Genomic DNA, 24,824 nt, shown 5'->3' on the forward strand with positions numbered 1-24,824 from the left:
GTTTTTCGATAGTTGACTGTCGATAGTACTATCGATAGTTTTGCATCACTACTCTAATGTACTACCTTGATCGTACAGTCTCGCCATTAAACCAACTGATGACTGTCAGCCGAGGCCCTGTGGCCACGGAATGTTGCAGCCTGCCGGGTGCTCATCAACCATATGTTTTTGAATGGCTGGTGCCATGCATTTACCTGTGTTGTGTCCTCACCTAAAGGGTATATCTTACACCTTGAGCATTATCCCAGGTCAGCTGAGTCAACCCAAGTTGGCAATTGCGATCTGCCACTAGCCTTACAACAGTTAAAAAAAACAGCCTGTATAACCAGGGTATTACTCACCTTCAATCCCATCCTTTTGTGAGGTTATGTAGTCGATGGTAGTCTTCAGTTTGTTGTTCTCTTCCTGAAGCTCCTGCATGTGACTCTTCAATGAGTTGTTCTCTACCTCCAGTACTTCGCAGTGCTTGCAAGTTTCCAACTGAAAAATAACCGTTGTATTGCTAAATTGTTGCAAAATTGCAAAATTCGTACGCCCTACTATCCTGCTAGACTGACTGTCTTTGCAATGACATATCTTGAAGTGGACAACCACAAATTATGAGGTCAAAATATTTGCTCCCAGCATATGCACAAGAGTGGCACAGTATGTGTCGGCAACCTCAAGTATAGTTTAGTGAAGTGCAGACTTCCACTACTTTTCGACCTCACATGTCAAGTTCAGCTTTTTTCTTTTCAAATGGACATTCAGGAGGTGCCCTTGAGCGTCTGTTTACTTTCTCTCAGGTGATCCGAGTTTTCAGAGGTCTTTGCTTTTATACAGCTCGAAACTTTTCCGATCAAAGTACGGAACATAGAAATATTTACCATTTGCATCCTACTGATTCTCAAAACTTCAACATAAGGCTCTTCATTCATTAAAATGAAATGCAAAAGAACAAAAAGTTCATAAAGATTGATTGCAAAGCAGACTGCAAAAATATTTTCGAGTTTCCATAGGATTTGTCTAAAAATGTAGTCACCAACATTGTTTCCTATGACCTAAGGGCAGGGGTCTAAATTGACATTTAAGTAAGTTTATAAATTAACCGTCCACAGAAAGAATAAAGCAAACTTGGGATGATGGACGGCAAACATTTCTTTCAACTCACAACAACATAAGATTACTGTTGCTGCAAGTTGAAAGAAATAATTGTTATTTATCGTCCCGAGTATGTTTTAATCTTTCTGTGGTCTGTGAATTTTACCAACACGCTCTTCGGTTAATTTGAATTGATAAATAAATTTTACCATGATTGCTGCAATGTCACATTGATAGGGCATCCAAGCTTCAGTTACGGCGTACAGCTTTTATTCACATTGAACTGGAGCAACAATATAAACACTTCTGTGCAGATGTGCATGGGTGCTGTTATTACTGACCTTCAGGTTTAATTTAAATCTATTTCACTCGCTACACTCCATCACTGTGGCCATATGACAAGCTGTAAGTTTGAAGACGTTCTGTGCTTTTTGACGTCGAGATGCTGCCGCGCTTGTGCATGGCTGAGAGCTGTGGCAACGACTTGGTCGACAGCACTATGCCGATCAACAAGTTTCCGAACGACCAAAAACTTCATGCCCTGTGGATCCAGCTGCACGTCTATCGCTTCCGATGTGGGTTCCGACGCCTGCTGCTCGCTTCCCGAAATTAACCCCTTAAAGGAGCGATGCAACAATTTTTGTACTTTGCGCAAATACCGCTTAAAACGGATCCCTAACGTTAATGACTTATGAAACACGCGTTCGTTTTTCACCCCACGCAATAGAAGTCCCAGAAAAAAATTAAAGACAAACGAGCAGCGTTCACCCCCTCAACTCGCAGCTAGTACAAGCGGCCACGTGATCTGAAGCCGATTATATGCCGCCAGTGTTGATCATAGCCACGCGCTGGGGTTGGCAAAGCGCAGGACACGCGCTGAGTTCCAGACATTGTTATGGCTCGGCTGTTGTCGTCGTTGCAGCGATTGGACACGGGTCACTACCCGAGGTAGCGATTATCACGAGCCCAAGTCGAGTGCCCACGCAATGCTCGGGACCAATCTATGAACCGCATTCAAACATCGTCACTTGGGTGTACTGCGATCCCCACGGTACGTCACCAAATTTTGCGAAGGAGAGATTGAATGAAAATGATCGCTTTTGTCCTTGAAATTACACCGCAACAAAGGAGTTTCTTGGCCAGTGGCGTTGCGTGCGAGTATCCTTGAGTCCCAGGTGTGCCAGTAAGCTCGTGTCAAGTGAAAAACATTTCAATTGAATATCGTTGCACAGCTCCTTTAAGTGCCTTAGACGAGCTGAGCTCGTCGGCCATTTTTAGGCTAAAAATGCCATGGACGAGCTCAGCTCGTCCAGTGGTTTCTTCGGCAGCCCTCAATTCTACGGACGAGCAAGGCTCGTCCGTGTAGTTTTGCTGTGGTGGTGATAGAGGGCAGCATTTGTATTAGTTGGCAAATATTTTTTTTTGCCTCCACAGATTTTTTTGTAATAAACTTTTCAAATTATGTGTAATACTATAGAAATAAAAATTCAAAATAAAAAAGTTTGGCACTTTTAGTGTACTTTCGGGAAAAAAATGTGGCACTTAAGGGGTTAATACAGAGAGGGCGGTATCCTCATCCTCACTTGCGTCGTTCAAGTCTATGTTCCCAAGGAATCGTCCTGAAGCGCCATTTCACGACGTGCACGACTGATCTCACACGTGAAACGCTCGTCACCCCACGGGTACCTCGGACGGCTCGGCCATAACATGCTTTCCGAAATTAATACGGAGAGGGCAGTGTTGATGTCCTCATCTAGAGACTGCCGTGTTCATGTTAAGGCCCGTTCACACTCTTGCAACTAAGTACGACCGAGAGAGACCAGACCGGTTTTTAAGCCTTTTGCAACTTCTTAGGACCGGATGCGCCAGAGCGGAGCTGGTCCTAAGAGATCGCAAGAGGCTTAAAAACCAGTCTGGTCTCTCCCAGTCTTGCTCAGTCACAAGAGTGTGAACGGGCCTTTACTAGCGGAGACTTCACATGGGTCGAACTTTCGTCCGTTTGAGAGGTTCAACATCTCAGTGAGAGAAGGTCAATTATGGCGGCTTTAAAAGGGTACGGAAACAAAAATGGAAATATTCAAATGTTGTTCGGAAATGAGTCAAGCATGACATATAATAACCGGAAATGATAATCGCATGTTCGTATTTTGAACGACTGGCTATATGTTTCGTTCGAAACGGTGCACTCGAGCAAGCGCTCGAAGAAAAGCGAACGGAGAGCGCGATGCGTCATGGGATATCCAGCGCAAACAAAAAAACAAACAAGATTCTCCCACATTTGTGACATAGCAAGGCTGGCGTGGTTATGAGCTTTGCCGTTGGTGGCATTGTCAGCGTTGTGGTGGCGTCAACAGCGTCAACATGTTACAACCGAGCCGTTCGAAGTACTCATGGGGTGACGAGCGTTTCAAGTACGAGGTCAGTCGTGCGTGTCGTGTTTCTGTGGCCCACTCCAATGGCGCTTCAGGACAATATCCTTGGGACCATAAACTTGAACGACACAAGTGAGGATGAGGACACCGGCACCACCCGCTCCGTATTCATTTCGGAAAGCGAGCAGCAGGCATCAGAACCCACGTCGGAAACAATGGACGTGCAACCGGATTCGCAGGGCCCGAAGTTTCTCGTCGTTCGGAAACTTGTTGATCGGCATATCGCTGTCGACCAAGTCGTTACCACAGTTCTCAGCCATGCAGAAGCACAGCAGCATCTCGACGTCAATAAGCGCAGAACAGCTTCGAACTGTACAGCGAAGTCACAGGATCAACTCTGTGACATTCCTCAATGAGTCCATCATGGCATCTCGTTGGCTTCCTTTGCAAAGGGACAAAGCGCACGGATCAACATTGGCATGAGCAAAGGATTTGCAATCACGTTCAGGCCGAGGTCATTTAAAACAGTTGAGCATATTTCCAAAGGGCAGCACCGCTCCGATGTTTATTACTGCTACGTAACGGTTCCTGCCATGTCATGACTATGTAGCAAGATTCCCGACGTAGCTAGATTACCTCTTAACTAAGCTTTACAGGGATCCACCAGGTGCACATTGAAAGATCGCTTAATTAGCTTTAAATTTTGTTTTCTTGGGCCTTCCAACGAAAAATTGGTGTTTTTGAGGCTGGGTGCAACATGCAACAGATTTAAGCTAGAAAATGCGCGCTGGAATTTCATTTCCGTACCCCATTAATCTGGCGCGTGCTAAAAGCGTCTATACTAAATAAAAACTCAAAATGTCTTGTGCAGAAATAATTTGCGAGCTCTGCTAAACTTCCTTTTTTTTTTTTTAAGCGTAGAAACAGTAATTAGGTACGCCAGTTTGGATTAGAAACAGCACACACCCTTCAAATAGTCCTAAAATAGCATTCCTCGGCTGAAGCTCGTTGCCGCCACAAATATCTGACACATATCATGACGGGCACACGTACCTGGTCGCCGTCTTCCGACGCCCCATTAGAAGACGCTTCTTTCACCTCCTTGTTTTTCGTTAATTGCTGACACCGCTTTTCCATTTGTGCGGCGCTCCCTGTTCAGAAAGGACAGTTGCGAAATCGAAGGCGGGCAAATCACGCATTGAAAATAACGCTGGGTTCTTCTCAAACCGAGAGCATCGAAGCAAGCTTACCGACAGCCTCGATCCTTGCCGGGTGTTTCTCGCCCTTCCAACGTATCAGTACGTCGGTTGCAAACACGCTTGGATCTTTGCTATTGTGAATTATAAGCGCCCCGATTTTTGTGTCAACGATGTCCCTTATGCTCACAACGTCAAAAAGGCGGGTCCTGCCCGTATTTAGCCATCTTATTAGGACGTGACTCATGATTGAAAAAACAGTAAAACACCTAATGGACTATAAACCAAAAACCAACGTGGTCGCAACGTAACAAAAGAAGCAAAGCAGAAAGACAGGAGAGCGCACGTGTGCAAAGCTGGATTGAACTGGATTGGATTAGATGCGACTTCAGCGGTATCTGGACACCAGTGTTGACAGACGACAATTGTTTTAAAGTAAATGTAAATGCAATAAGCTATTCGCGCAGCAACTACTTATTCCATTATATATTTAGTAGGTAACTCACTAAAAAAATGTACTTAGAATACGCAAACATTCTCAAGGTGCAGGCGAGCTGGTGTATGTGAACCATGATGTTAAAATCCTGAAACTGGGAAAGAAATTTAAAAGAAATAGTGCAAGGAGACGCAGAAAAACGGGGACAGGACAATCGTCTAGCTAACAAAATTTATTCCGTCCACAGCTTTTATAGCCAACTCCCAAGGTCACCGCCAACTCACACCGATAGACTTCTCCCCTTTTCTGTGTCTTCTAACACTTTTTCTTTCAAGTTACCTTCCCAGTCTCAGGATTTTAACTGCAATACGCGTTGAAAGCAAACGGACAAACGTGCTTTGTTCGTTGTCTGGCGGGAGAGCCGGAACCGGGCACGTTAACCTCTTTTCGGGGCATCTGGAAATGTAAAGTAGGGATGTTTCTGTAGTAACGGAAGGCACTCATTTTGGTTCTAATGGATGTCTTTGAACGGTTTGGAATCCCTAACGTGCTAATCTCTGACCAAGGACTTCCCTTTGATTCAGTAATATTCAGAGCACTAGTGCAAGAATGGGACATTATTCACGAGCCATCATCACCACCTTATCCCAGATCTCTTAAATCCATGCTCGCTAAGTCGCGCAGCGATGGTAAGGATCTTGCTCAACTACCGCTCCACCCCTAACATCGGATCTGTTTTTTAAGCAGAGCTACTGATGGGCAGGGAGCTAAGAACATTCATCTCTGCCCTACCTCAAAGCTTGGAACCAATATTTCCTACTCAAGCTCACAAGAAGCTTCTCAGAGACATCAGGAACAGCACAAGTATAAAGACTGCCACACCCAGGCACTCTTGGCTCTCGCAAAGGACCAGCCTGTTTGGTTTAGGTAAGTTCGGTGTGTATACCAGATGCATGGGCCTCCGCCTTTCCACCGAACTAGCACGCCTGACGTATTCCCATTATTTTCTTATTTCAAGTGCAATAAAGTATGAAGTTGAAAAAGAGCACCTGGCAAAAGGCAGTCATAATACAATTTGGTTTCGAACCGAGGCGCTACAGTGCAAACTCCTAGCGGCGGTGTGTACGTCAGGAACCACTATCACCTCAGACCATCCTCAGACCCCGTAGTCCAAGGGCTGAAGATGGCGGCTGCTCGGCAGAAGAGTACTTTCCTGACGAACCAGGAATCCAAGAAATGGTCAGGCTCGTCCAGGTGTGACACGTTCAGGACGATATCACACGTAAACCGGCAAGAAGACTGAACATCTTGCGGTGTTGTTTTTTTTTGTTTTTTTTTGTTTTTTTTAAGGGCGTGTTTTGCGTTCCTAACGCCGTGTGCGTTGTCGGAAATATCCCCAAGAAAAGGTCAGCCCCACCAGAGCTTGACACGCGTCCATGCGGCCACACCACGCGCTTACCTTCGCAACCAACGAGTCTTTGTGACATTCCTTCCAGAAAACAACATATCAGGCACTTTTTGTGATGAGGTTAAAGAGAGCCGAGTCAGTGAGCTCCAAACAAAGGTACTCATTGGAGCTCCAAACGTGGGCGTTGGCTAAAATGTCATTCGATCAAGTGAGTGCCTCCCGGTTCGCCCTACGCCTAGTCGGCCATCTTTCATGTATCCATTAATCCAGCACAAAGCTGCGCGCCGCGGAGGCGCAGTGGCCACGAGGAGCTGGCGAACCTGGCAGAGCGAGCTGTCGACGAAACGTCGCAACGTCTGTCGATGAAACGAGTGGGCGCTCGTTTCCACGAAACGATCTGTCGATGAAACATCGCACTGTCGACGAAACATTTTGTCCATGAAACGTCGTTCGACGAACTGATTGCCACCGTAGCAGGCTTGCCAAAACTACGTTCACGCGCACGCTGCACATGTTTGCACGCACGGGGCATCAATGCCCAGTCAGATAGATGCGGGTAAGGGTGGGGATTGAACCTGTTTCTGCAGCGCAAGAATTCGCTCTCACCCCCTGAGTACAGTGTACCCTGAGCGTCACGCGACCGATGACTCGGCCCCAAATTTTTCTTTTATCACCTAAACCTAAATCTACACAAGAGAGCCCGCGTGGCTGCGGTGCACGTAAGCACGTGCAGTGCACGCATCGTTCAGAACAGCATTCGCACATGTAATGTAGCCACATAGCTTAGACCTTGAGGAGGTGGAGCGAAAGCAAGCGCCGTGTAAACGGCGGAAGCAGATATAATATGATTCTATCATTTAATTTTATATCGAATAGGAAACGAATTTTAGGCCAACACTTTAAGAAGAAGGATAGAAAACAGACTAGGTGGCGCAAGCTACCGGATTTATTTAGATTCACTCAGAGTTCTGGATTTGTGGCACAAAAATGGCTAAGCGAAGATTATATACATAAAAAAAGAACAAAAAAAACGTCTCGGGTTAAGGCACTGGGTTAAGGACGCCGTAGTTAAAAGCCAATCTTGTTTCGGGAAAGTTTCAGGCCGACGATCTCGTCGAGCTTTGAAAGGGGACGCCAGAGAATCCAAATCCCTATCCATAGTTTTGTTGCTCGCCATCGTTCGCGGCCGCAGCAGCCGCAACTCGCATCGGCGTCGCCGGTGGAACGTCACTACTGATACAGAGCTCTGTTGGCTCTGTGAAGACGATCATGAGTCGACGGCACGCATGTTTCGAGACCTTAACGTCTACACCATCAGGTTGATAAAACGATCCCTGTGTATTTCACACAAGCGTGCTATAGCTGCGCCTGAGCTTCACTTTGAAAAAGTCGCCTCGGGGTTCGTCGGCATCGTTGGTTTTCACAGCTTGCCTAACGGTGAGTGCGCATTTCTCTCACTGCTATTTCCAAAACTGGTTGTGTTCTACAGGGAGTTTGTGAGAAACCCGGACCGTGTTTTTCGCGCTGCAAAATTTAACTAAACATTGTGAATATTTCGCACACTGCCAGAACGTAGCCCTAGCGGTTGGAGCAAGACGCCGACATAGCGTCAGCGAAGTAATGAGCAGCTGTCGAAAAATTTCAATCAGAAAATAGGCGTTCGTTCGCGCGACTCCGTCTGCCGCAAGTTTCACGTTGAAAATTTGGAATAAAATGGCTGAACCTTCGAAATCGACGACGCTACGTTTTGAAACTTCTGCATGTTGCTTCAACCGCTAGGGCTGCGTTCTGTTGTCGTTGGAGCTAAAGCCCCTTGATGAAGGCCTTTTTTTACAAGTACTGCCAACCCTTGTTGTGGAAACGCGCGAGACACGTGCCGCGAGCGCGTGCTCCGCCGCCATTCGCTTCCAAGGGCCGCTCATTTCAGTGCTGCACCGCCATTTGCTTCCAAGGGCCGCTCGAGACATGGGGCTCGTGCGCTCGCGCATTTGACGCTACTTGCAAGACACGCAATCACATCGAGGGGCTTTAGTTTGAGCTCGCTCTGATGTCTGGCTTATTTTCACGTTGCGAAAGACACCGCTCGGTTTTCTTGCAAGCAACCTGCTATTTTGTTGAACGTGTGAATCGGAATTTGATGAATGGCATGTTGCTCGTTTTATGCCTATCAGAGTACTGGGGTCTATGTTGCACTTTTTGGACTCCCAGGAGACTAGGGAGAAGGAAGTGACGTCAACGACACAGCAAACGCAGATTGGATGTTGACAGAAGAAAACAAATTCAACATCCAATCTGCATTTGCTGCGTCGTTGACGTCACTTCCATCTCCCTGGCCTCCTGGGAGTCCAAAACGTGCAACATAGCCCCCCCTGGGGGGGTTATGTTCGACAAATGTTTCATTTCTCCTAAAAAGAAACGGAAGTGACGATGTCGCGTCTGATTGGTTAGAGGCTCCAATGACGAAAGAGTTAACTTTTGTCATTTGAGTCTCTAGCCAATCAGACACGATATCGTCACTTCCGTTTCTTTTTAGCAGAAACAAAACATTTGTCGAACATAGCCACCCTGCTCGCCATCAAAAACACCGACATTGTTTCCTGACAGTCAGTTCATCGAACAACGTTTCACCCACAGGTCATTTGGTCGACACTGCAATGCTTGATTGATAAATAGTTTGGTCAAAACGTTCTTGTGTTCCTTTAGTCGACATAGCTTGCGACGCTTGGTCGACACATTTTTTTCATTACACACTGCCTAAAAGAATTTCAAAAAGAATTGTCACGCCCTATCTGGCACATAATCTTGGCGGTGCATGTAGGCTGCCCCGTGCATGTCTAGATTTAGGCATTGCGGCTATACTCGTTTGCAGGTACGGTCTTGGGGTGCTGCATCTTGCTCGTGGGGCAGCAGGATAATCCTACTATGACACCCTCCTAAGGCCTGCCCAAGGTGGCTGGACTGGTGTTCCAACCATGCGTTCATCACAGTGTTAATGAAACTTTTTCCTACACATGGCTTGCACTGACGTCACATCACTCGCCATTGCTCCACACCATGCTCCTGTGCCCGTACCCTCTGCAGCTTACATTTCGCGCTGTCAAATTTGTTCTTCTCAACAAGGCTTGCCGAGAATAACAAATTGGATTGTGCGAAATGTATGCTGCAGAAGGTACAGGCACATGTGCAAGTATATCGTACCAGCCACAGTGGTGGCTGGTACGATGCCATATGACATCACGTGCAAGGCATGTATTAAAAGTTGTCTATGAAAAGTGTGTCGACAAAATGTGTGTAGTCGAAATGACACAAACCCTTTGCAATTATTTATTAACACGTTATATGACATGTGCATTCATTAGATGTAAATGAACCCATTTTATTTTTCAGATGGAGCAGGCAGAGGGTTACAAAAGCTACCTCCGGTGCGACACCTCTAGTATGCCCAGGCGTTCTGCATATCGCTACAAAAAGCAACATGCTGAACAGAACGATTCTGCCAGGTAATTATTTTCTATGCATACAAGGATGGATTGTCAGCATCATAGGGGAAGAAGAAGTCTGAAACTCCAACCTTGAAACTCCCACACTTGTCCGCTTTTCCTGGAACTTTCTGGCTAGCATCAAGTTGCTCTGTATTCAAAATTGAATCCTTTACCTTTCCCTTAAGACCACTTTGATATGTAGCTTGCATGGCATCACACTAAAGAAGAGGCTAGTCCCTACAATATGCTAGCTGCATTTGTGACCACATGCCGCAGTGCTGGCCTACAAGTACCACTTAGGCAGATTTGAGTTCCGAATGGAACGCAAAGTGTTTGCAATTTGACGCAGGCTTATTGTGGAGACCAGACAGTAGCCGCGTTTACATGAATGCGACTTGGTCGCATTGAGTCCAGTTGTCGCATTCAATGCGGTCACGTAAACGGCATAATGCTCTAGGAAAGCGCATTGCATTCGAGTCGCTGGACAGAGGTGTATCGAGGCAGCAAAGGCTCATTCATTCAACCGATGTAAATGTAGGTCGCATCGCATTTTGGAACAGGAGGGGTTATGGGAAGGCGCTCGCTGTGGGAGCGAGTGAAAAGCTGGGAACATGGGGGCGGCCAGCCTCGTCGGCAACGGCGGATAGCGGTCCCGTCTGATCGCCTGCAGTTTTCTCCCAAGAAGAAACGCAAGCTTTTATTGTCAAACAAAGGGAGCATAATATAGCCGAGCTGCTCAGTGAGGGCGGCCCCCGTCCAGGCCTTGCAAAATACGACTTGCGCGTCTGGAAAAGTCCCTATAAGCTTCGGCGCAAGCACAAACGATGCCGAGAGATCCGAGCACCGCATGGTAGCACAGAACAAGCAGCACCTACCTCAATGCCTTCCTTGGCTGCGCCGGAGCCTTTCGGCCTCGAGGTGCGGTCGCGGTTGGCAAGGTTTAGCGAGGTGAAGCGCAGTGGCGTCCTCGGGGCGGTTGGAAACAATCTCGCTCGCCAGGCCGTGCGCACGCACGTCACCTCTGATCCAGAGTGGCCCGGCAACCCGACCCGGAGCCCAAAACCCTAGTGTTTTGATGTTTCTTCCATCTTGTAACTTCTTGCACAGCATCGAAGAGAGTGGGCATGATTCTTACACTTGTTGGGGGCGTTGAAAGGCCTTCACATGCAATGCTCCGAAAAATTGTGTTCATATGGTGCAGCTGGTGCCGAAAATGCAGCTTTTACCTTGAGCTTTGACACGGCGTGGTACCACCTTCGCGTAGGTGGATTCGTGGAGGGATTCGTGTCTCTTGAGGAAAGTGTTTAATTATGGTAATATTGGTACAGGTATCGAATGGAACTTAAGAAAATGTGTAATTAATGTATACTTCATTACATGTTGCACGTGGGCTCCCAGTAGTTGCTATGTCGCCGCTATTTTTTCTGCTACCAGAACTCTTGATCATTTAAGAATGTATGGGTTGTTCTCATGTGGAAGCAGCAGCTCTCATAAGTTGCCCAGCCTCGTGCATTTACGACTTTGGAAGAAGAGATGACATCAAAATATAAGTTTCAAAGTTAGGAGAGCAGCTTTATGTAGGTCGCATGTGTTTTTCGTGTAAGATGAAATGTTTTATGCCGCTACATCCTGTGAGGTGGCAAGATAGTGGTGAAATGTGTCATAGCTTATTGTGGACGACCCAGGCTACTACCTCTGACTTCAGCTGTGTGTACCATATTTGCATTAATTGTCTTATTAAGTTGTGCATTACAATAACCCTTTGTTTTACCTAGGCAGCTTGAAGCACAGCCAGGTCTTATTCTGATGGTGAATCTCACCTGCAAAGGCATTGTGCATGGCTATAAGCACGGAGGTGCACGGCAGATTTTCATTGCACAGCACGCACAGGCTGTTTTTGTGCCTAGGAAAACCATCACCGCAATATGTCCTCAGTCATAAAAAAAATAATTTACAAGCATTCCACACGTAATAAGACAAGAAGCATGACAAGGTGCGAACAAAAGGAGTGCATAAAAGCTGCAGTTGTCCTGCTGCATTGGTGCTTTGATATTTATTTGGGGATCGGTGGCCGAGTGGGCTAGCGCACACCAGCTCGGAGCACGTGGAGCGGAAGCTCGCGCTGCAGAACCCAGGGATCCTGGGCTCAGTCCCCACCCTTGCCCGTTTCGATCTGGGTGAGCATCGTACCGGCGTGCGGTCGTGTATCACTAATGCGTGATGCACGTTAAAGACCCCAGGCTAGCTGTTGTACTGCGCTGACTAAATTGCTCCTCTACAGCTGGGAGACTCGTCGCCCGTCGAGGCAGACCAAGTTCTAGGCTGTATAAATATATACACAATGAAATTTTTTTAATATTTATTTCTAGTGTTCAGCACCGCCCTAACCAACTCCAGCCGACAAAATCCCATCATAGAACTCGAGGCGGAAAAAACGGACCATACACGCTTTACGTATTCCGGGGGTTTCAATATTAATTTCGAAAACTTCACTGACAAATGTCATGACAATTGTCATAGATAAGCTAACCGTTCATATCTTTGTAATTGTACCTTGTCGTCACATTGCCACAATAATTTTATGAAGGAAAGATTGTGGGAATGTGTACGCCGAGGAGTGGTGCAATGGGGCTCTGTCCATTCTTCATAAAGTAGGTGCTGCAAATCCCAGTTTGTCTGTACACCAGCTGCCACAAGCCTTAAGTTGCATTGTGCATGTACCGGTTAGAGAAGAATCTGTGCATCACAGAAAGCAAGTAAAGACTGGAAAAGAAGACTCGAGAAAGAGCTTCCTTAAATTCCGGTCCCCAACGCTGCTCCACTGCAGTCCATCTTTACACACGCAAGAAAATTAGTAAAACTGCAAAATTGGGAGTTTCTGAACTAAGCTTTTCTAGCCATTGTGGCAGTTCTAGGTGCAACAATAAACCAACTTCTGTTTTCTTCTCCATGATTCTGCGGATGGCCTAACAAAACCTAGGAAATATCGGAATACTAGCCCACGCCCAGAAAGAGGGAGTGCTAGGAACATACCAAACTTCTTATCTTGCTCAGCAGCTGATGATACAGAAATTTTTAAAGGCCAGTGCACAAAGTGCATGCTTGATCTCACCATAAGTCTGAGTGGATCAAAAGCGAGTTTGTTTTCTTGACATATGCGTCCTCTGGATTTGCATGCATGCACACCAGGCAAGCCCAAAGCATGCTACTCACTGTTGTAAGTCCTGCTTCACTCATTCTTATGGCCAAATGGTATGCGGTTGAGATACTTCATGGATGTTTTGCAAGGAGAGACGAGAAATAAAAGTGGTGCAAATAACTGTTTTTGTTATTTGTAAGTTACCATGCTGTATAAGACACCATACTTTACAGAAGCTTGTGGCTCATGTTTGTTTTGGGTACATACCAGACCTCTGAGAGTTTTAACATTGGTTGTGGGAAGTTTGTATCTATTTACAGATCAACTAATGACGAGGTTTCGCTGTCATCCTCCACAAGCTCAGCAGAAAACCAAGGTGAAGGCTTGGGAGACGCTGAAAACCCCGCAGGGAGAGCTGGCTTTGTCACCTGTGAGGACGACACTCCTGCTGGACAACCTCCACAACCTCTAGTTTCAGGCCCAACAGGCATGGAATCACCCCCTCAGGACCCAATGGTAGGTCTTTTTTTTTCTTTTTTTTTTTTTCTATTTAAGTTTAGATTTAGAAACTCAAAATCTGGCTGCATGTGTGAAATGTCGTTCCACAGCACAACTTATTCACATCATTATTTTCTGCATTTTATTCTTCCACGTTAGTGTTCACAGAAGCACATTTTATGGCAGTGGTAGACTGGTGAATGAAATAAATACAGAAAAACGGTGATTGCTTTGCAGATGGGCCAGTTTGAACAGTAACGACGAATGTATGTCAATTCAACAGAACTATTTCGCCTGTATATATATATATATATATATATGTTCTTGGAAGAGCAAAATGCATAGGTTTTAGTGCATTTTAGTGCCAACTTGGCTTATTCAAACCAGTGTCATGTAAGCTCCAAGGGTTCAGTCTATTTTAGCATCTTAAATTGTTTGAAGGTCTACATTGAGTGTCTGACTTTAGGTATAGGAGGCACTCACTCGGCTTCAACGATAGATTTCCATTACACAGCACGCACAGGCTGTTTCTGTGCCTAGGAAAACTGTCACCTTGGCCTGTCCTCAGGGAGAGTATCTACGTCCTGTAGAGAGAGTATTAGCCTTCAACCACCATCGTTCTGGTCAAACTCACAATTTGTGGCTGGTGACATGGATAGTTAGGTGTGGCATGGTTGGGTCAAAAACCGGTAAATAATAGGAATAACTTCTACTATAAGCACATTGTGTTTGCACGATTCTAATTCTTTACCAGTTGGAATGCTCGGATATATATCCTCAAGTATGTCGCCATGAGGTCAAGGGGAAAGAAAAATGTTGACCGGTTGTCATGCTGAGCGGCTCCACTGAATCCGAGTAGCATTGAGGAATGCCAAGCTCTTAATGCTCTGCTGTGATCAGTTTCTGACAGAATCCCCGTGCACTATGCGTGGTTAGCTTTTTAAGTTTCTTATTCAGAAATATACCATTGAGTCTCGAGCATGATGCTTAAATTTTGGAAGCATACACTCATCTGAATTTGCAACATACGGCATGAAGTTTAAGCATAACATTCTAGACTCCAATTCCTTCTTGGACACTTATCACTACTGTCGTTCATTGAAGAAATTCCCAAGTTAAAATTTTATGATCGGCTTAATAAAACAGTTGGGTATATTGCACTGCATACACAGCGTGAATGTGATTAACACGTAGCAGTCGTTGTTTCACACTAATGACTGCAAACATGAATGGCATCCAGTGCCTATGCCTAAGATTTAATTATACTGGCATCATAAATGAAGACATCCTTAATTTAAATTATTTTTGTTTTGGCATTTCATCAAGTTTGCAGTTGAGTTCACAGGAGTTCGTTGGAAAAATAGGGCCATTTTTCTGCCTGTTTCGCTGCAGATGACGTTGAAATGTGATTGCATTACTTTAATGAAATGACATTCCTGTGTCTTGTTAAGGTAGGAAGCATAGGCATTGGTGATCTGTGCAGGGTCAGGGTTGCAATACTGGTGTGTGCAAAGGCGTGCTTTCCCATGGCCGGTATTGTTCACTGGGTGCACATTGCAGGCTAACGTAGGGATGTTAATACAGGGCAATATGGCCCACGGGGATGGTATCTGTGGGATTGGGAATAGGGGGGTGATGTCATTGAGGAGGATACATTGACCGTGGTATAAGAGATGGAGGTGTTTGTGTTAAGAGGTGCAGTGATCCGTGTACCGAGGGGGGTGTGAAGGCTAGTTTCGTCAAGTTTAAAAATGGGTGTAATTGAGTACTCCAAGAGCTAGGTGTGCGGTACTGCATAGGGCTCTATTGAGTTGTAGCTGGGAGGGCAGTAGAGAAGAGCCCTAGTGAGACGGTGGATGTCGTGCTTGCTAAGTTTGAAGCTTGAGAGTTGGCGGTTCATATATTATGGTAACAGCACAAAAGATCCCTCTCTGTGTCTCCTTTGTGTGCTTGTCCTTTGCGACCTTAAGAGATGTCATGCTCTTTTGAAGCCTTGGTGTTGGCGTGTACTACCGCTGATAATTTAAGTGAGCTGAGTGGCCTGATGTTGGCAGGTGTGAACCCAGTAGGTGGCTTTGCCATCCTCGAGGAGGTGGAACCCGAGTGCTTTGATGCTAAGACGATGAGGGGGGGTAGTGTCATGCAGGGTGAGTTGGATGAGGTCCCGGTCAACTTGCGTGCAAGACCGTTGAGGGTGGTTAGTTAATAGGACAAAATTTGTATTTTAGCGGGCCGTCGGCAGTATTAGGCTTCGCTGTTTTGTCTTTTCTGGGTTCTGGGAATCATATTCCCAGAACCCGGAAGTTTTACCTGATTCTGGTAATCGGGTAAAACTTACAGCTGCCTTCGGATTGAGTTGCCGACTTCTTAATTTAGGATTCCTTAAATATATATGGTGTCAAGTTTTGCTTTTCAGTTTTTTAGGGGTCAGGTGCAACAGGTGACCAGTGTTTTGGAACATTAAAGGTGAATGAGTGCTCTGCGACCTCAAGTGATCAAAGAAGCTTATATTTTGTAAATCAATTTTTATTTTTTTCTGCATAGTGTACAACGATTGATTTTGGAACACTGTTTAATGTAGGAGGCATTTGTCCCATAGGTGCAGCCCCTGTTTCCCGGCGCCCAGCTGACTCATGAGGAGAGTCTCCTCCTGCTTATGGCTCATATCTTGCGCCACCACAACTCTAAGGAGGCAACAGAGAGCCTGTTGACCACACTGCACGCACATCTCCCGCAAGGAACCGAACTTCCTGCAACGAAGTACCTTTTCGAGAAGTACTTTAAGAAACAGGAGCAGCCGCTTGAGACCCATTTCTATTGCCCCACATGTCTTGCGTATATTGGTGTGGGAGGTACTGGTGAGATTTCTTGTGTTTGTGGAGCGAAGCACTCGGCAAAGGATTTACTTCGTGAAGGCTACTACTTTTTAAGCCTGGACTGGAAAGCCGAGCTTCGTAACCTTCTCCAAAAAAAAAGTCACGTGCTTGAAAAGCCTGGCTTAAAGTTTGATGTTGCAGACATCACTCAGAGTCCGGCATATAACCAACTTCCATTGGGCCCGGATGACGTTACTCTCACGTGGAATACTGATGGGGTACCGATTTTCCACTCTTCCGAGTACAGTGTCTGGCCTCTGGAGATCATGATAAATGAACTCCCTTTAAAAGAAAGGATGAACAATGTTCTGTTGGCGGGTCTGTGGTTTGGGCCAAGGAAACCAAACATGCAGTGTTTTTTGGTACCTTTCATTGCAGAGATGAACGATTTGAGTACAAACGGTTTCAGTTGGGTAGACAGTAGTGAAATCACTCATGTAAGTAAGGTCTTCCCTGGCCCATTGACTGTCGACACGGTGGCGAGGTGCATGTTGCACAATCATACCCAGTTTAACGGGCAGTATGGATGCCCCTGGTGCCTGCACCCAGGCCGTGTCGTGGAGCAGGGAAGAGGCCACGCTCGCGTGTATGAGGTGATGAAAGTTAAGAAAAGAACGGATGCAGACTTTGAAAAAGATGCAAAGACCATGGCGCATGGCGTGCTTGGGCCTACAGTGTTGTCGCTAATGCTATTTTTTAGCATTACCAACAACACTGTAGTCGACTACATGCACGCCGTGTGTCTAGGTGTGGTCAGAACAACCACCAACCTGTGGTTCAAAGGTGTTCACTCTCGAAAAAGCTTCTACTTGGGAAGGAAGCGGGAACTGATTAACGCTCGTCTCAAAAGCATGACCCCACCTTACGAGTTTTCACACCTGCCACGCTCTCTGTGCCAGCGCAAGTTCTGGAAGGCGACGGAATGGAGAGCGTGGCTCCTGTATTACTCGCCATTTGTTTTGAGTGGTGTGCTGCCTGCACAGTATTTCAAAAATTGGTGTAGACTGAGCAACATACTGCATGCTCTCCTAGCCGATGTAGTGGCAGTCGACATGCTTGCTACTGTCGAAGCTGACGTTGCAGTGTTCATGAAGGAGTACCAGGACCTGTACGGGTGTGCGCAGATGACCTTTAACGTTCATTTGATTTCACACTTGTGCGATAGCGTGCGGCAGTGGGGCCCGTTGTGGGGATTTTCAGCCTTTCCATTTGAGAATATGAATGGCATCATTAAGAAAAGCTTTCACGGAACTCAGCACGTACCCGAACAAATCTGCCGAAAGTTGCTGCTTTCGCAGTTTCTACCCACCCTTGCAAACTCGCGCAACTGTTTTCTTGACAAACCAAAGTTCCTTCAGCACTTTGAAAGCTTGACCCGCGGTTACAGGAGAATTTTTAATGTGCAGAAACACACTGATGCGATAACTATTGGGGCTGGGTCTCGCAAGCTAACACCCATGGAGGTTCACTCTCTCCAGAGCATCGGCATTTCTACATGCATGGTAATGAAATTCAAGAAAGTGTTAGTTGATGGAACGAAGTTCATCGCCCACCTTTTGAACAAGAGCACACGAATGAATTCTGTTGTTCATCTTCATGATACCACATTCGGCATAATCGAATGCGTACTCGTTATGTGTGGTGTGTGCACCTCGAGCTGTAACTGCAAAAAGAATGTGTATTTTCTTCTGCGGAAAGTGAAAGCAAGGTTGGTTAACTTTGGGTCTACTTTTGCACACACGCATGTGCTTGATGTACAGGATGATCACAGAATTGTTGATGTGCGCTCTGTTAATCAGAAGTGTGTCGCATTTTCTGTAGATGGCAAGCTATATGCTTCCCCTCTGAACAGGAACATTGACAACTGAGTACATTGACTACTTCATTTCATACCTTGTGTGCAATGCTGTTGAACTTTCAACTTCTAGACTCGAGCTGTACTCGTCTTAAGTGATTGTGCAATAATCAATGATAGGCTGAGAAAGTAGGGAGAAGGGATGGGAAGCATAAAATAGCCGGTGTATTGTACTTTCATTTAATGTATTAAATATTGAGAACTGGGGGCAACAATGACCTTTTCATTTTATCCTTAATTTTTTGTTAAGTAAACATAACTTGAGAGTAACGTTACTTTTTGGTAGTAACAGTAACTGCAGTGCTTGACTTTTTCATTGCAATAACTGTAACACAATTACTTTTATTGAAAGGAAACTAGAAAGTTACCTTTTGAAAGTAACTTGACTGTGCTCCATGCTCTATACTTTGTTTCATACTTAGCGTGAAACGCTGTCAAAGCTACTGGCGTGAGCGCGGGGCTTGATCTCGTTGATCATTTACACAAGGTCTCGCGCAAACAAAACCATAAATGAAGCCACGCGCTCGCGCCAGTAGCTTTGACAGCTTCGCATCTTAAGTATGAATTGGAGTATAGTGCAGGGTTCTCAAACACTCGGCCCGCCTGGCGTTTGCTAGCAACCCGCGCAATCAGGCATAAGTAAAAAAAAAAGAGAGAATTTAGCACTTTTTTACAGCGATCTTGATTGTTGTGAAAAGCGGTGACGTGGTGACGGCATCTTCACAAGTCCCATAGCCTCATATTTGTAAAAACCAGAAGCCAGACGTAGCAGACTAAACTTTCAATTGCCCCCTGTGCTCGAAAAGTATGGGGGGCATTTCAAAAGTATGGGGATCGTTTCAAATGCCCCCGTGCTCGAAAAGTATGGGGGGCATTTCAAATGCCCCCTCCACTGACGTACCGGCCCTTGTGGATTTACATTTTGTGAATGCGGCCCGGCTCCTAAGACGAGTTTGAGACCACTGCACGTGATTACATGAGCACACGCCGGTGCAATGTTCACCTATACTAAAACAAGCTTGGAGCACGTGGAGTGAAAGCTCGCACTGCAGAACCTAGGGAACCTGGGTTCGATCCCCACCTCTACCCGTTTTGATCTGGATGAGCATCGTACCGGCGTGCAGTCGCATATCACTAGTGCGTGGCGCAGGTTGAAGACCCCAGGCTAGCGATTTATACTGCACTGGCTAAATTGCTCATCTACAGCTGGGAGGCAAGTTGCCTGTTGAGGCAAACTAAGTTCTAGGTTGTATACACATACACACTACCCCCTCCCCCCCATACTGAAATAGGCAAGGGTGGGTAAAAATTTCGGGGAAAATGAACCACGACTTATACACCGGAAAATATGGAACTGCTTGCCTTGACTGTCTGCGCACATCCGTACTTGTCCTTATCTAGATTTTACCTTTATTTTATTCTTGCCTAGACCAATTTCTGAAATTCTGTGCTTGTTTTACAGGGTGTCTACCAGATAACTAATTTAAAATTCCCTGATCGTTTCTGGGTCGATGTATGACATATGGGCAACATTATTCAACATGGCCGTGCCGATGTGCGACCGTCGAACGTTGTTACGCACAGACATGCCACTTTTACTGGTCATTTCTTCTGATTTAGCCAACTTTTTGATGATTTCCTTGATTATTCCCTGATATTCCCTGACTTTTCCAGATGATTCCTAATTTTAAGAGTTCCAGGTTGGTAGGTGCCTGTTTTAGTGTGTATACACTTGTCTCGAATTTACCTTGTTGCTTGTGAGCTGCTTTGCTGTTTTAGATTGACATGTGCTCATGCATACTTGGGAACGAGAGCAGTTTCTGCGCTCGTTTAAATATCAAATTTATCTTCAATTACATTTGGACAATATAAAGCCTTACCATGAGTTCTACTAATGTTTTAACATCATCCATAACATATTTTCATAATGTTGGTCAGGTAGCATATATTTAAGAGATGTTATTAGAACATAGTTTAAATCAAAGCTGAGCATATGGGGGAGTGCACTCTATAGGAATGAAGAATCCTCATGATTTTGAGCTTGCATTGACTGACTGTGGGCATCAGTCTTGTTCTTATCTACATTTCGTCTTGATTTTAATGTTGTCTGATATTTGTTTTCATTAAATTTTATGTTTGCTTTAGAAACGTGAAAGATAGTGTGCTATTACAGTTTGCATTCTTGCAATAGTGCCTGGGCTCTGTTTCGATTTCTTCATTGTGGCTGTTATCTTGGCAGGCAGAGTACTTTTTCTTGGTTGAGAGTTCCTTTTGTGTGAATTGTTTTCTTATATATTGTATACCTAAAATATTTAAGTTTTAGTGTTACAAACATTGGGTCCTTGAAGGACATTAAGAACAATGAATGAGAATCAAAGGATGCTGATTGCATCTGACGTGGAAATAAAAAAAATTGGTAACGTCTTAGCATATGTTGAAAGATGGCTAAGTTGTTTTCCTTTGCCTCACATGGGTTGATGTTGAATTTACTCTTAATAAAATCTATAAAAAATCCCACTATCAAGCCTTCCCAGTTTCTCTAATGTATAGTAGTCAAATACGGTTCTAAAACTAGAATTTCAAGTGACCCTACTCATTGCACTACCTGTTTAATGATTCAGGTGAAGCTTCGAATGGTATGCGGTTTAGAAAACGTTTGACGCTGTTTTTTAATGGAAACTTGTTATATGGTCGAGGGTTTTGGTGGCAGAAAGTTTTCAGACAGGTTGCACTGGCCTAATTTCATTCTCTTCTGGTGGTTTGAGCTACCTCGATTGTAGCCTTTACTGCACTAATTCTACAAATGGGAAACGAGAGCGGAAATGAGCGAGTGCTGCTTCCACTGTGTTAGCGGCAAGCTTCTGTCACGAGCAAGGAGGACGGATATGACGTCACGTGCAAGCCATGCATAGGCACCTGGAGCAGTTGACTACAGACAGCTGAATAGGTGATTTGTAGCTTTCAGCAAAATTTAAATGAGAAAAATGACCGTGCATCTATAGCTATGAAGGCATACTCTCTCCCATAGCAGGCTACAGACAGACGAGTGCGTGTATCTATAGCTTTGCAGTAATACACTTTTCGATGGGTGGCTACAGACAACTTCTATAGCCGGCTACAGGCAGACTGAATGGTCACGCATCTATAGCATTGGAGTCATGCAGTGGTCTATAGGTGGCTACAGACAATTGAATGGGCATGTGTCTATAGCATTGAGGGCATATACTTGCTAAAGCCGGCTACAGACGAACGAATGGTCACGGATCTATAGCTTTGGAGTGATACAGGTGCCTATAGGCGGCAACAGAAAACTGAATGGGCATGCATCTATAGCATTGAGGGCATATACTCTCCTATAGCCGGCTACAAACGAATGAATGGTCGCGGATCTATAGCTTCGGAGTGATACAGGTGCCTATAGGCAGCTACAGACAACTGAATGGGCGTGCGTCTATAGCATTGAAGGCATTTACTCTCCTATAGCCGGCTACAGACGAATGAATGGTCGCGGATCTGTAGCTTCGGAGTGATACACGCGTCTATAGGCGGCTACAGACAACTGAATGGGCGTGCCTCTATAGCATTGAAGGCATATACTCTCCTATAGCCGGCTACAGACGAATGAATAGTCGCGGGACTATAGCTTCGGAGTGATACAGGTGCCTATAGACAGCTGCAGACAACTGAATGGGTGTGCGTCTATAGCTTTGAAGGCATATACTTTCCTATAGCTGGCTACAGACGAATGAATGGTCGCAGATCTATAGCTTTAGAGTGATACAGGTGCCTATAGGCGGTTACAGACAACTGAATGGGCGTGCCTCTATAGCATTGAAGGCATATACTCTCCTATAGCCGGCTACAGACGAATGAATAGTCGCGGGACTATAGCTTCGGAGTGATACAGGTGCCTATAGACAGCTGCAGACAACTGAATGGGCGTGCGTCTATAGCTTTGAAGGCATATACTTTCCTATAGCTGGCTACAGACGAATGAATGGTCGCAGATCTATAGCTTTAGAGTGATACAGGTGCCTATAGGCGGTTACAGACAACTGAATGGGCGTGCCTCTATAGCATTGAAGGCATATACTCTCCTATAGCCGGCTACAGACGAATGAATAGTCGCGGGACTATAGCTTCGGAGTGATACAGGTGCCTATAGACAGCTGCAGACAACTGAATGGGTGTGCGTCTATAGCTTTGAAGGCATATACTTTCCTATAGCTGGCTACAGACGAATGAATGGTCGCAGATCTATAGCTTTAGAGTGATACAGGTGCCTATAGGCGGTTACAGACAACTGAATGGGCGTGCCTCTATAGCATTGAAGGCATATACTCTCCTATAGCCGGCTACAGACGAATGAATAGTCGCGGGACTATAGCTTCGGAGTGATACAGGTGCCTATAGACAGCTGCAGACAACTGAATGGGCGTGCGTCTATAGCTTTGAAGGCATATACTTTCCTATAGCTGGCTACAGACGAATGAATGGTCGCAGATCTATAGCTTTAGAGTGATACACGCGTCTATAGGCGGTTACAGACAACTGAATGGGCGTGCCTCTATAGCATTGAAGGCATATACTCTCCTATAGCCGGCTACAGACGAATGAATAGTCGCGGGACTATAGCTTCGGAGTGATACAGGTGCCTATAGACAGCTGCAGGCAACTGAATGGGCGTGCGTCTATAGCTTTGAAGGCATATACTTTCCTATAGCTGGCTACAGACGAATGAATGGTCGCAGATCTATAGCTTTAGAGTGATACAGGTGCCTATAGGCGGTTACAGACAACTGAATGGGCGTGCCTCTATAGCATTGAAGGCATATACTCTCCTATAGCCGGCTACAGACGAATGAATAGTCGCGGGACTATAGCTTCGGAGTGATACAGGTGCCTATAGACAGCTGCAGACAACTGAATGGGCGTGCGTCTATAGCTTTGAAGGCATATACTTTCCTATAGCTGGCTACAGACGAATGAATGGTCGCAGATCTATAGCTTTAGAGTGATACACGCGTCTATAGGCGGCTACAGACAACTGAATGGGCGTGCCTCTATAGCATTGAAGGCATATACTCTCCTATAGCCGGCTACAGACGAATGAATAGTCGCGGGACTATAGCTTCGGAGTGATACAGGTGCCTATAGACAGCTGCAGACAACTGAATGGGCGTGCGTCTATAGCTTTGAAGGCATATACTTTCCTATAGCTGGCTACAGACGAATGAATGGTCGCAGATCTATAGCTTTAGAGTGATACAGGTGCCTATAGGCGGTTACAGACAACTGAATGGGCGTGCCTCTATAGCATTGAAGGCATATACTTTCCTATAGCCGGCTACAGACGAATGAATAGTCGCGGGACTATAGCTTCGGAGTGATACAGGTGCCTATAGACAGCTGCAGACAACTGAATGGGCGTGCGTCTATAGCTTTGAAGGCATATACTTTCCTATAGCTGGCTACAGACGAATGAATGGTCGCAGATCTATAGCTTTAGAGTGATACAGGTGCCTATAGGCGGTTACAGACAACTGAATGGGCGTGCCTCTATAGCATTGAAGGCATATACTCTCCTATAGCCGGCTACAGACGAATGAATAGTCGCGGGACTATAGCTTCGGAGTGATACAGGTGCCTATAGACAGCTGCAGACAACTGAATGGGCGTGCGTCTATAGCTTTGAAGGCATATACTTTCCTATAGCTGGCTACAGACGAATGAATGGTCGCAGATCTATAGCTTTAGAGTGATACACGCGTCTATAGGCGGTTACAGACAACTGAATGGGCGTGCCTCTATAGCATTGAAGGCATATACTCTCCTATAGCCGGCTACAGACGAATGAATAGTCGCGGGACTATAGCTTCGGAGTGATACAGGTGCCTATAGACAGCTGCAGACAACTGAATGGGCGTGCGTCTATAGCTTTGAAGGCATATACTTTCCTATAGCTGGCTACAGACGAATGAATGGTCGCAGATCTATAGCTTTAGAGTGATACAGGTGCCTATAGGCGGTTACAGACAACTGAATGGGCGTGCCTCTATAGCATTGAAGGCATATACTTTCCTATAGCCGGCTACAGACGAATGAATAGTCGCGGGACTATAGCTTCGGAGTGATACAGGTGCCTATAGACAGCTGCAGACAACTGAATGGGTGTGCGTCTATAGCTTTGAAGGCATATACTTTCCTATAGCTGGCTACAGACGAATGAATGGTCGCAGATCTATAGCTTTAGAGTGATACAGGTGCCTATAGGCGGTTACAGACAACTGAATGGGCGTGCCTCTATAGCATTGAAGGCATATACTTTCCTATAGCCGGCTACAGACGAATGAATAGTCGCGGGACTATAGCTTCGGAGTGATACAGGTGCCTATAGACAGCTGCAGACAACTGAATGGGCGTGCGTCTATAGCTTTGAAGGCATATACTTTCCTATAGCTGGCTACAGACGAATGAATGGT

At 45.6% G+C, this 24,824-nt stretch overlaps 2 protein-coding genes across 2 annotated transcripts; one reads left to right on the forward strand and one right to left on the reverse strand.

Annotated features, from left to right (window-relative positions):
* Positions 1–211: 211 nt before the first annotated feature.
* On the reverse strand, positions 212–4,991 carry LOC120849568. The gene is made up of 4 exons (XM_040221799.3): positions 4,703–4,991; positions 4,506–4,603; positions 342–480; positions 212–231 (listed from the first exon to the last, which is right to left on the reverse strand). The coding sequence occupies exons 1-4, from the start codon at positions 4,893–4,895 to the stop codon at positions 212–214; spliced, it is 450 nt and encodes a 149-aa protein (XP_040077733.1). The 5' UTR covers positions 4,896–4,991.
* A 2,877-nt stretch (positions 4,992–7,868) lies between these two features.
* Positions 7,869–18,355, forward strand: LOC115316871. The gene is made up of 5 exons (XM_040221800.2): positions 7,869–7,929; positions 9,880–9,992; positions 13,434–13,629; positions 16,211–18,195; positions 18,340–18,355. Exons 2-5 carry the CDS (start codon positions 9,880–9,882, stop codon positions 18,353–18,355), a joined length of 2,310 nt encoding a protein of 769 aa, XP_040077734.2. The 5' UTR covers positions 7,869–7,929.
* The last annotated feature ends 6,469 nt before the right edge of the window (positions 18,356–24,824 follow it).

Source organism: Ixodes scapularis, unplaced genomic scaffold (genome assembly GCF_016920785.2).
Source record: "Ixodes scapularis isolate PalLabHiFi unplaced genomic scaffold, ASM1692078v2 PGA_scaffold13__105_contigs__length_92229423, whole genome shotgun sequence".
Taxonomy (NCBI): domain Eukaryota; kingdom Metazoa; phylum Arthropoda; class Arachnida; order Ixodida; family Ixodidae; genus Ixodes; species Ixodes scapularis.

Bases quoted from the DNA above. Each gene is read 5' to 3' on its own strand.
- LOC120849568 (XM_040221799.3), bottom strand. From the start codon at position 4,895: ATGAGTCACGTCCTAATAAGATGGCTAAATACGGGCAGGACCCGCCTT. The intron at 4,604-4,702 runs GTAAGCTTGCTT...CTTTCTGAACAG, and splicing joins GGCAAGGATCGAGGCTGTCG to GGAGCGCCGCACAAATGGAA. The intron at 232-341 runs GTGAGTAATACC...ATAATGCTCAAG, and splicing joins ACAAAAGGATGGGATTGAAG to GTGTAAGATATACCCTTTAG.
- LOC115316871 (XM_040221800.2), top strand. From the start codon at position 9,880: ATGGAGCAGGCAGAGGGTTACAAAAGCTACCTCCGGTGCGACACCTCT. The intron at 9,993-13,433 runs GTAATTATTTTC...ATCTATTTACAG, and splicing joins GAACAGAACGATTCTGCCAG to ATCAACTAATGACGAGGTTT. The intron at 13,630-16,210 runs GTAGGTCTTTTT...TTTGTCCCATAG, and splicing joins CACCCCCTCAGGACCCAATG to GTGCAGCCCCTGTTTCCCGG.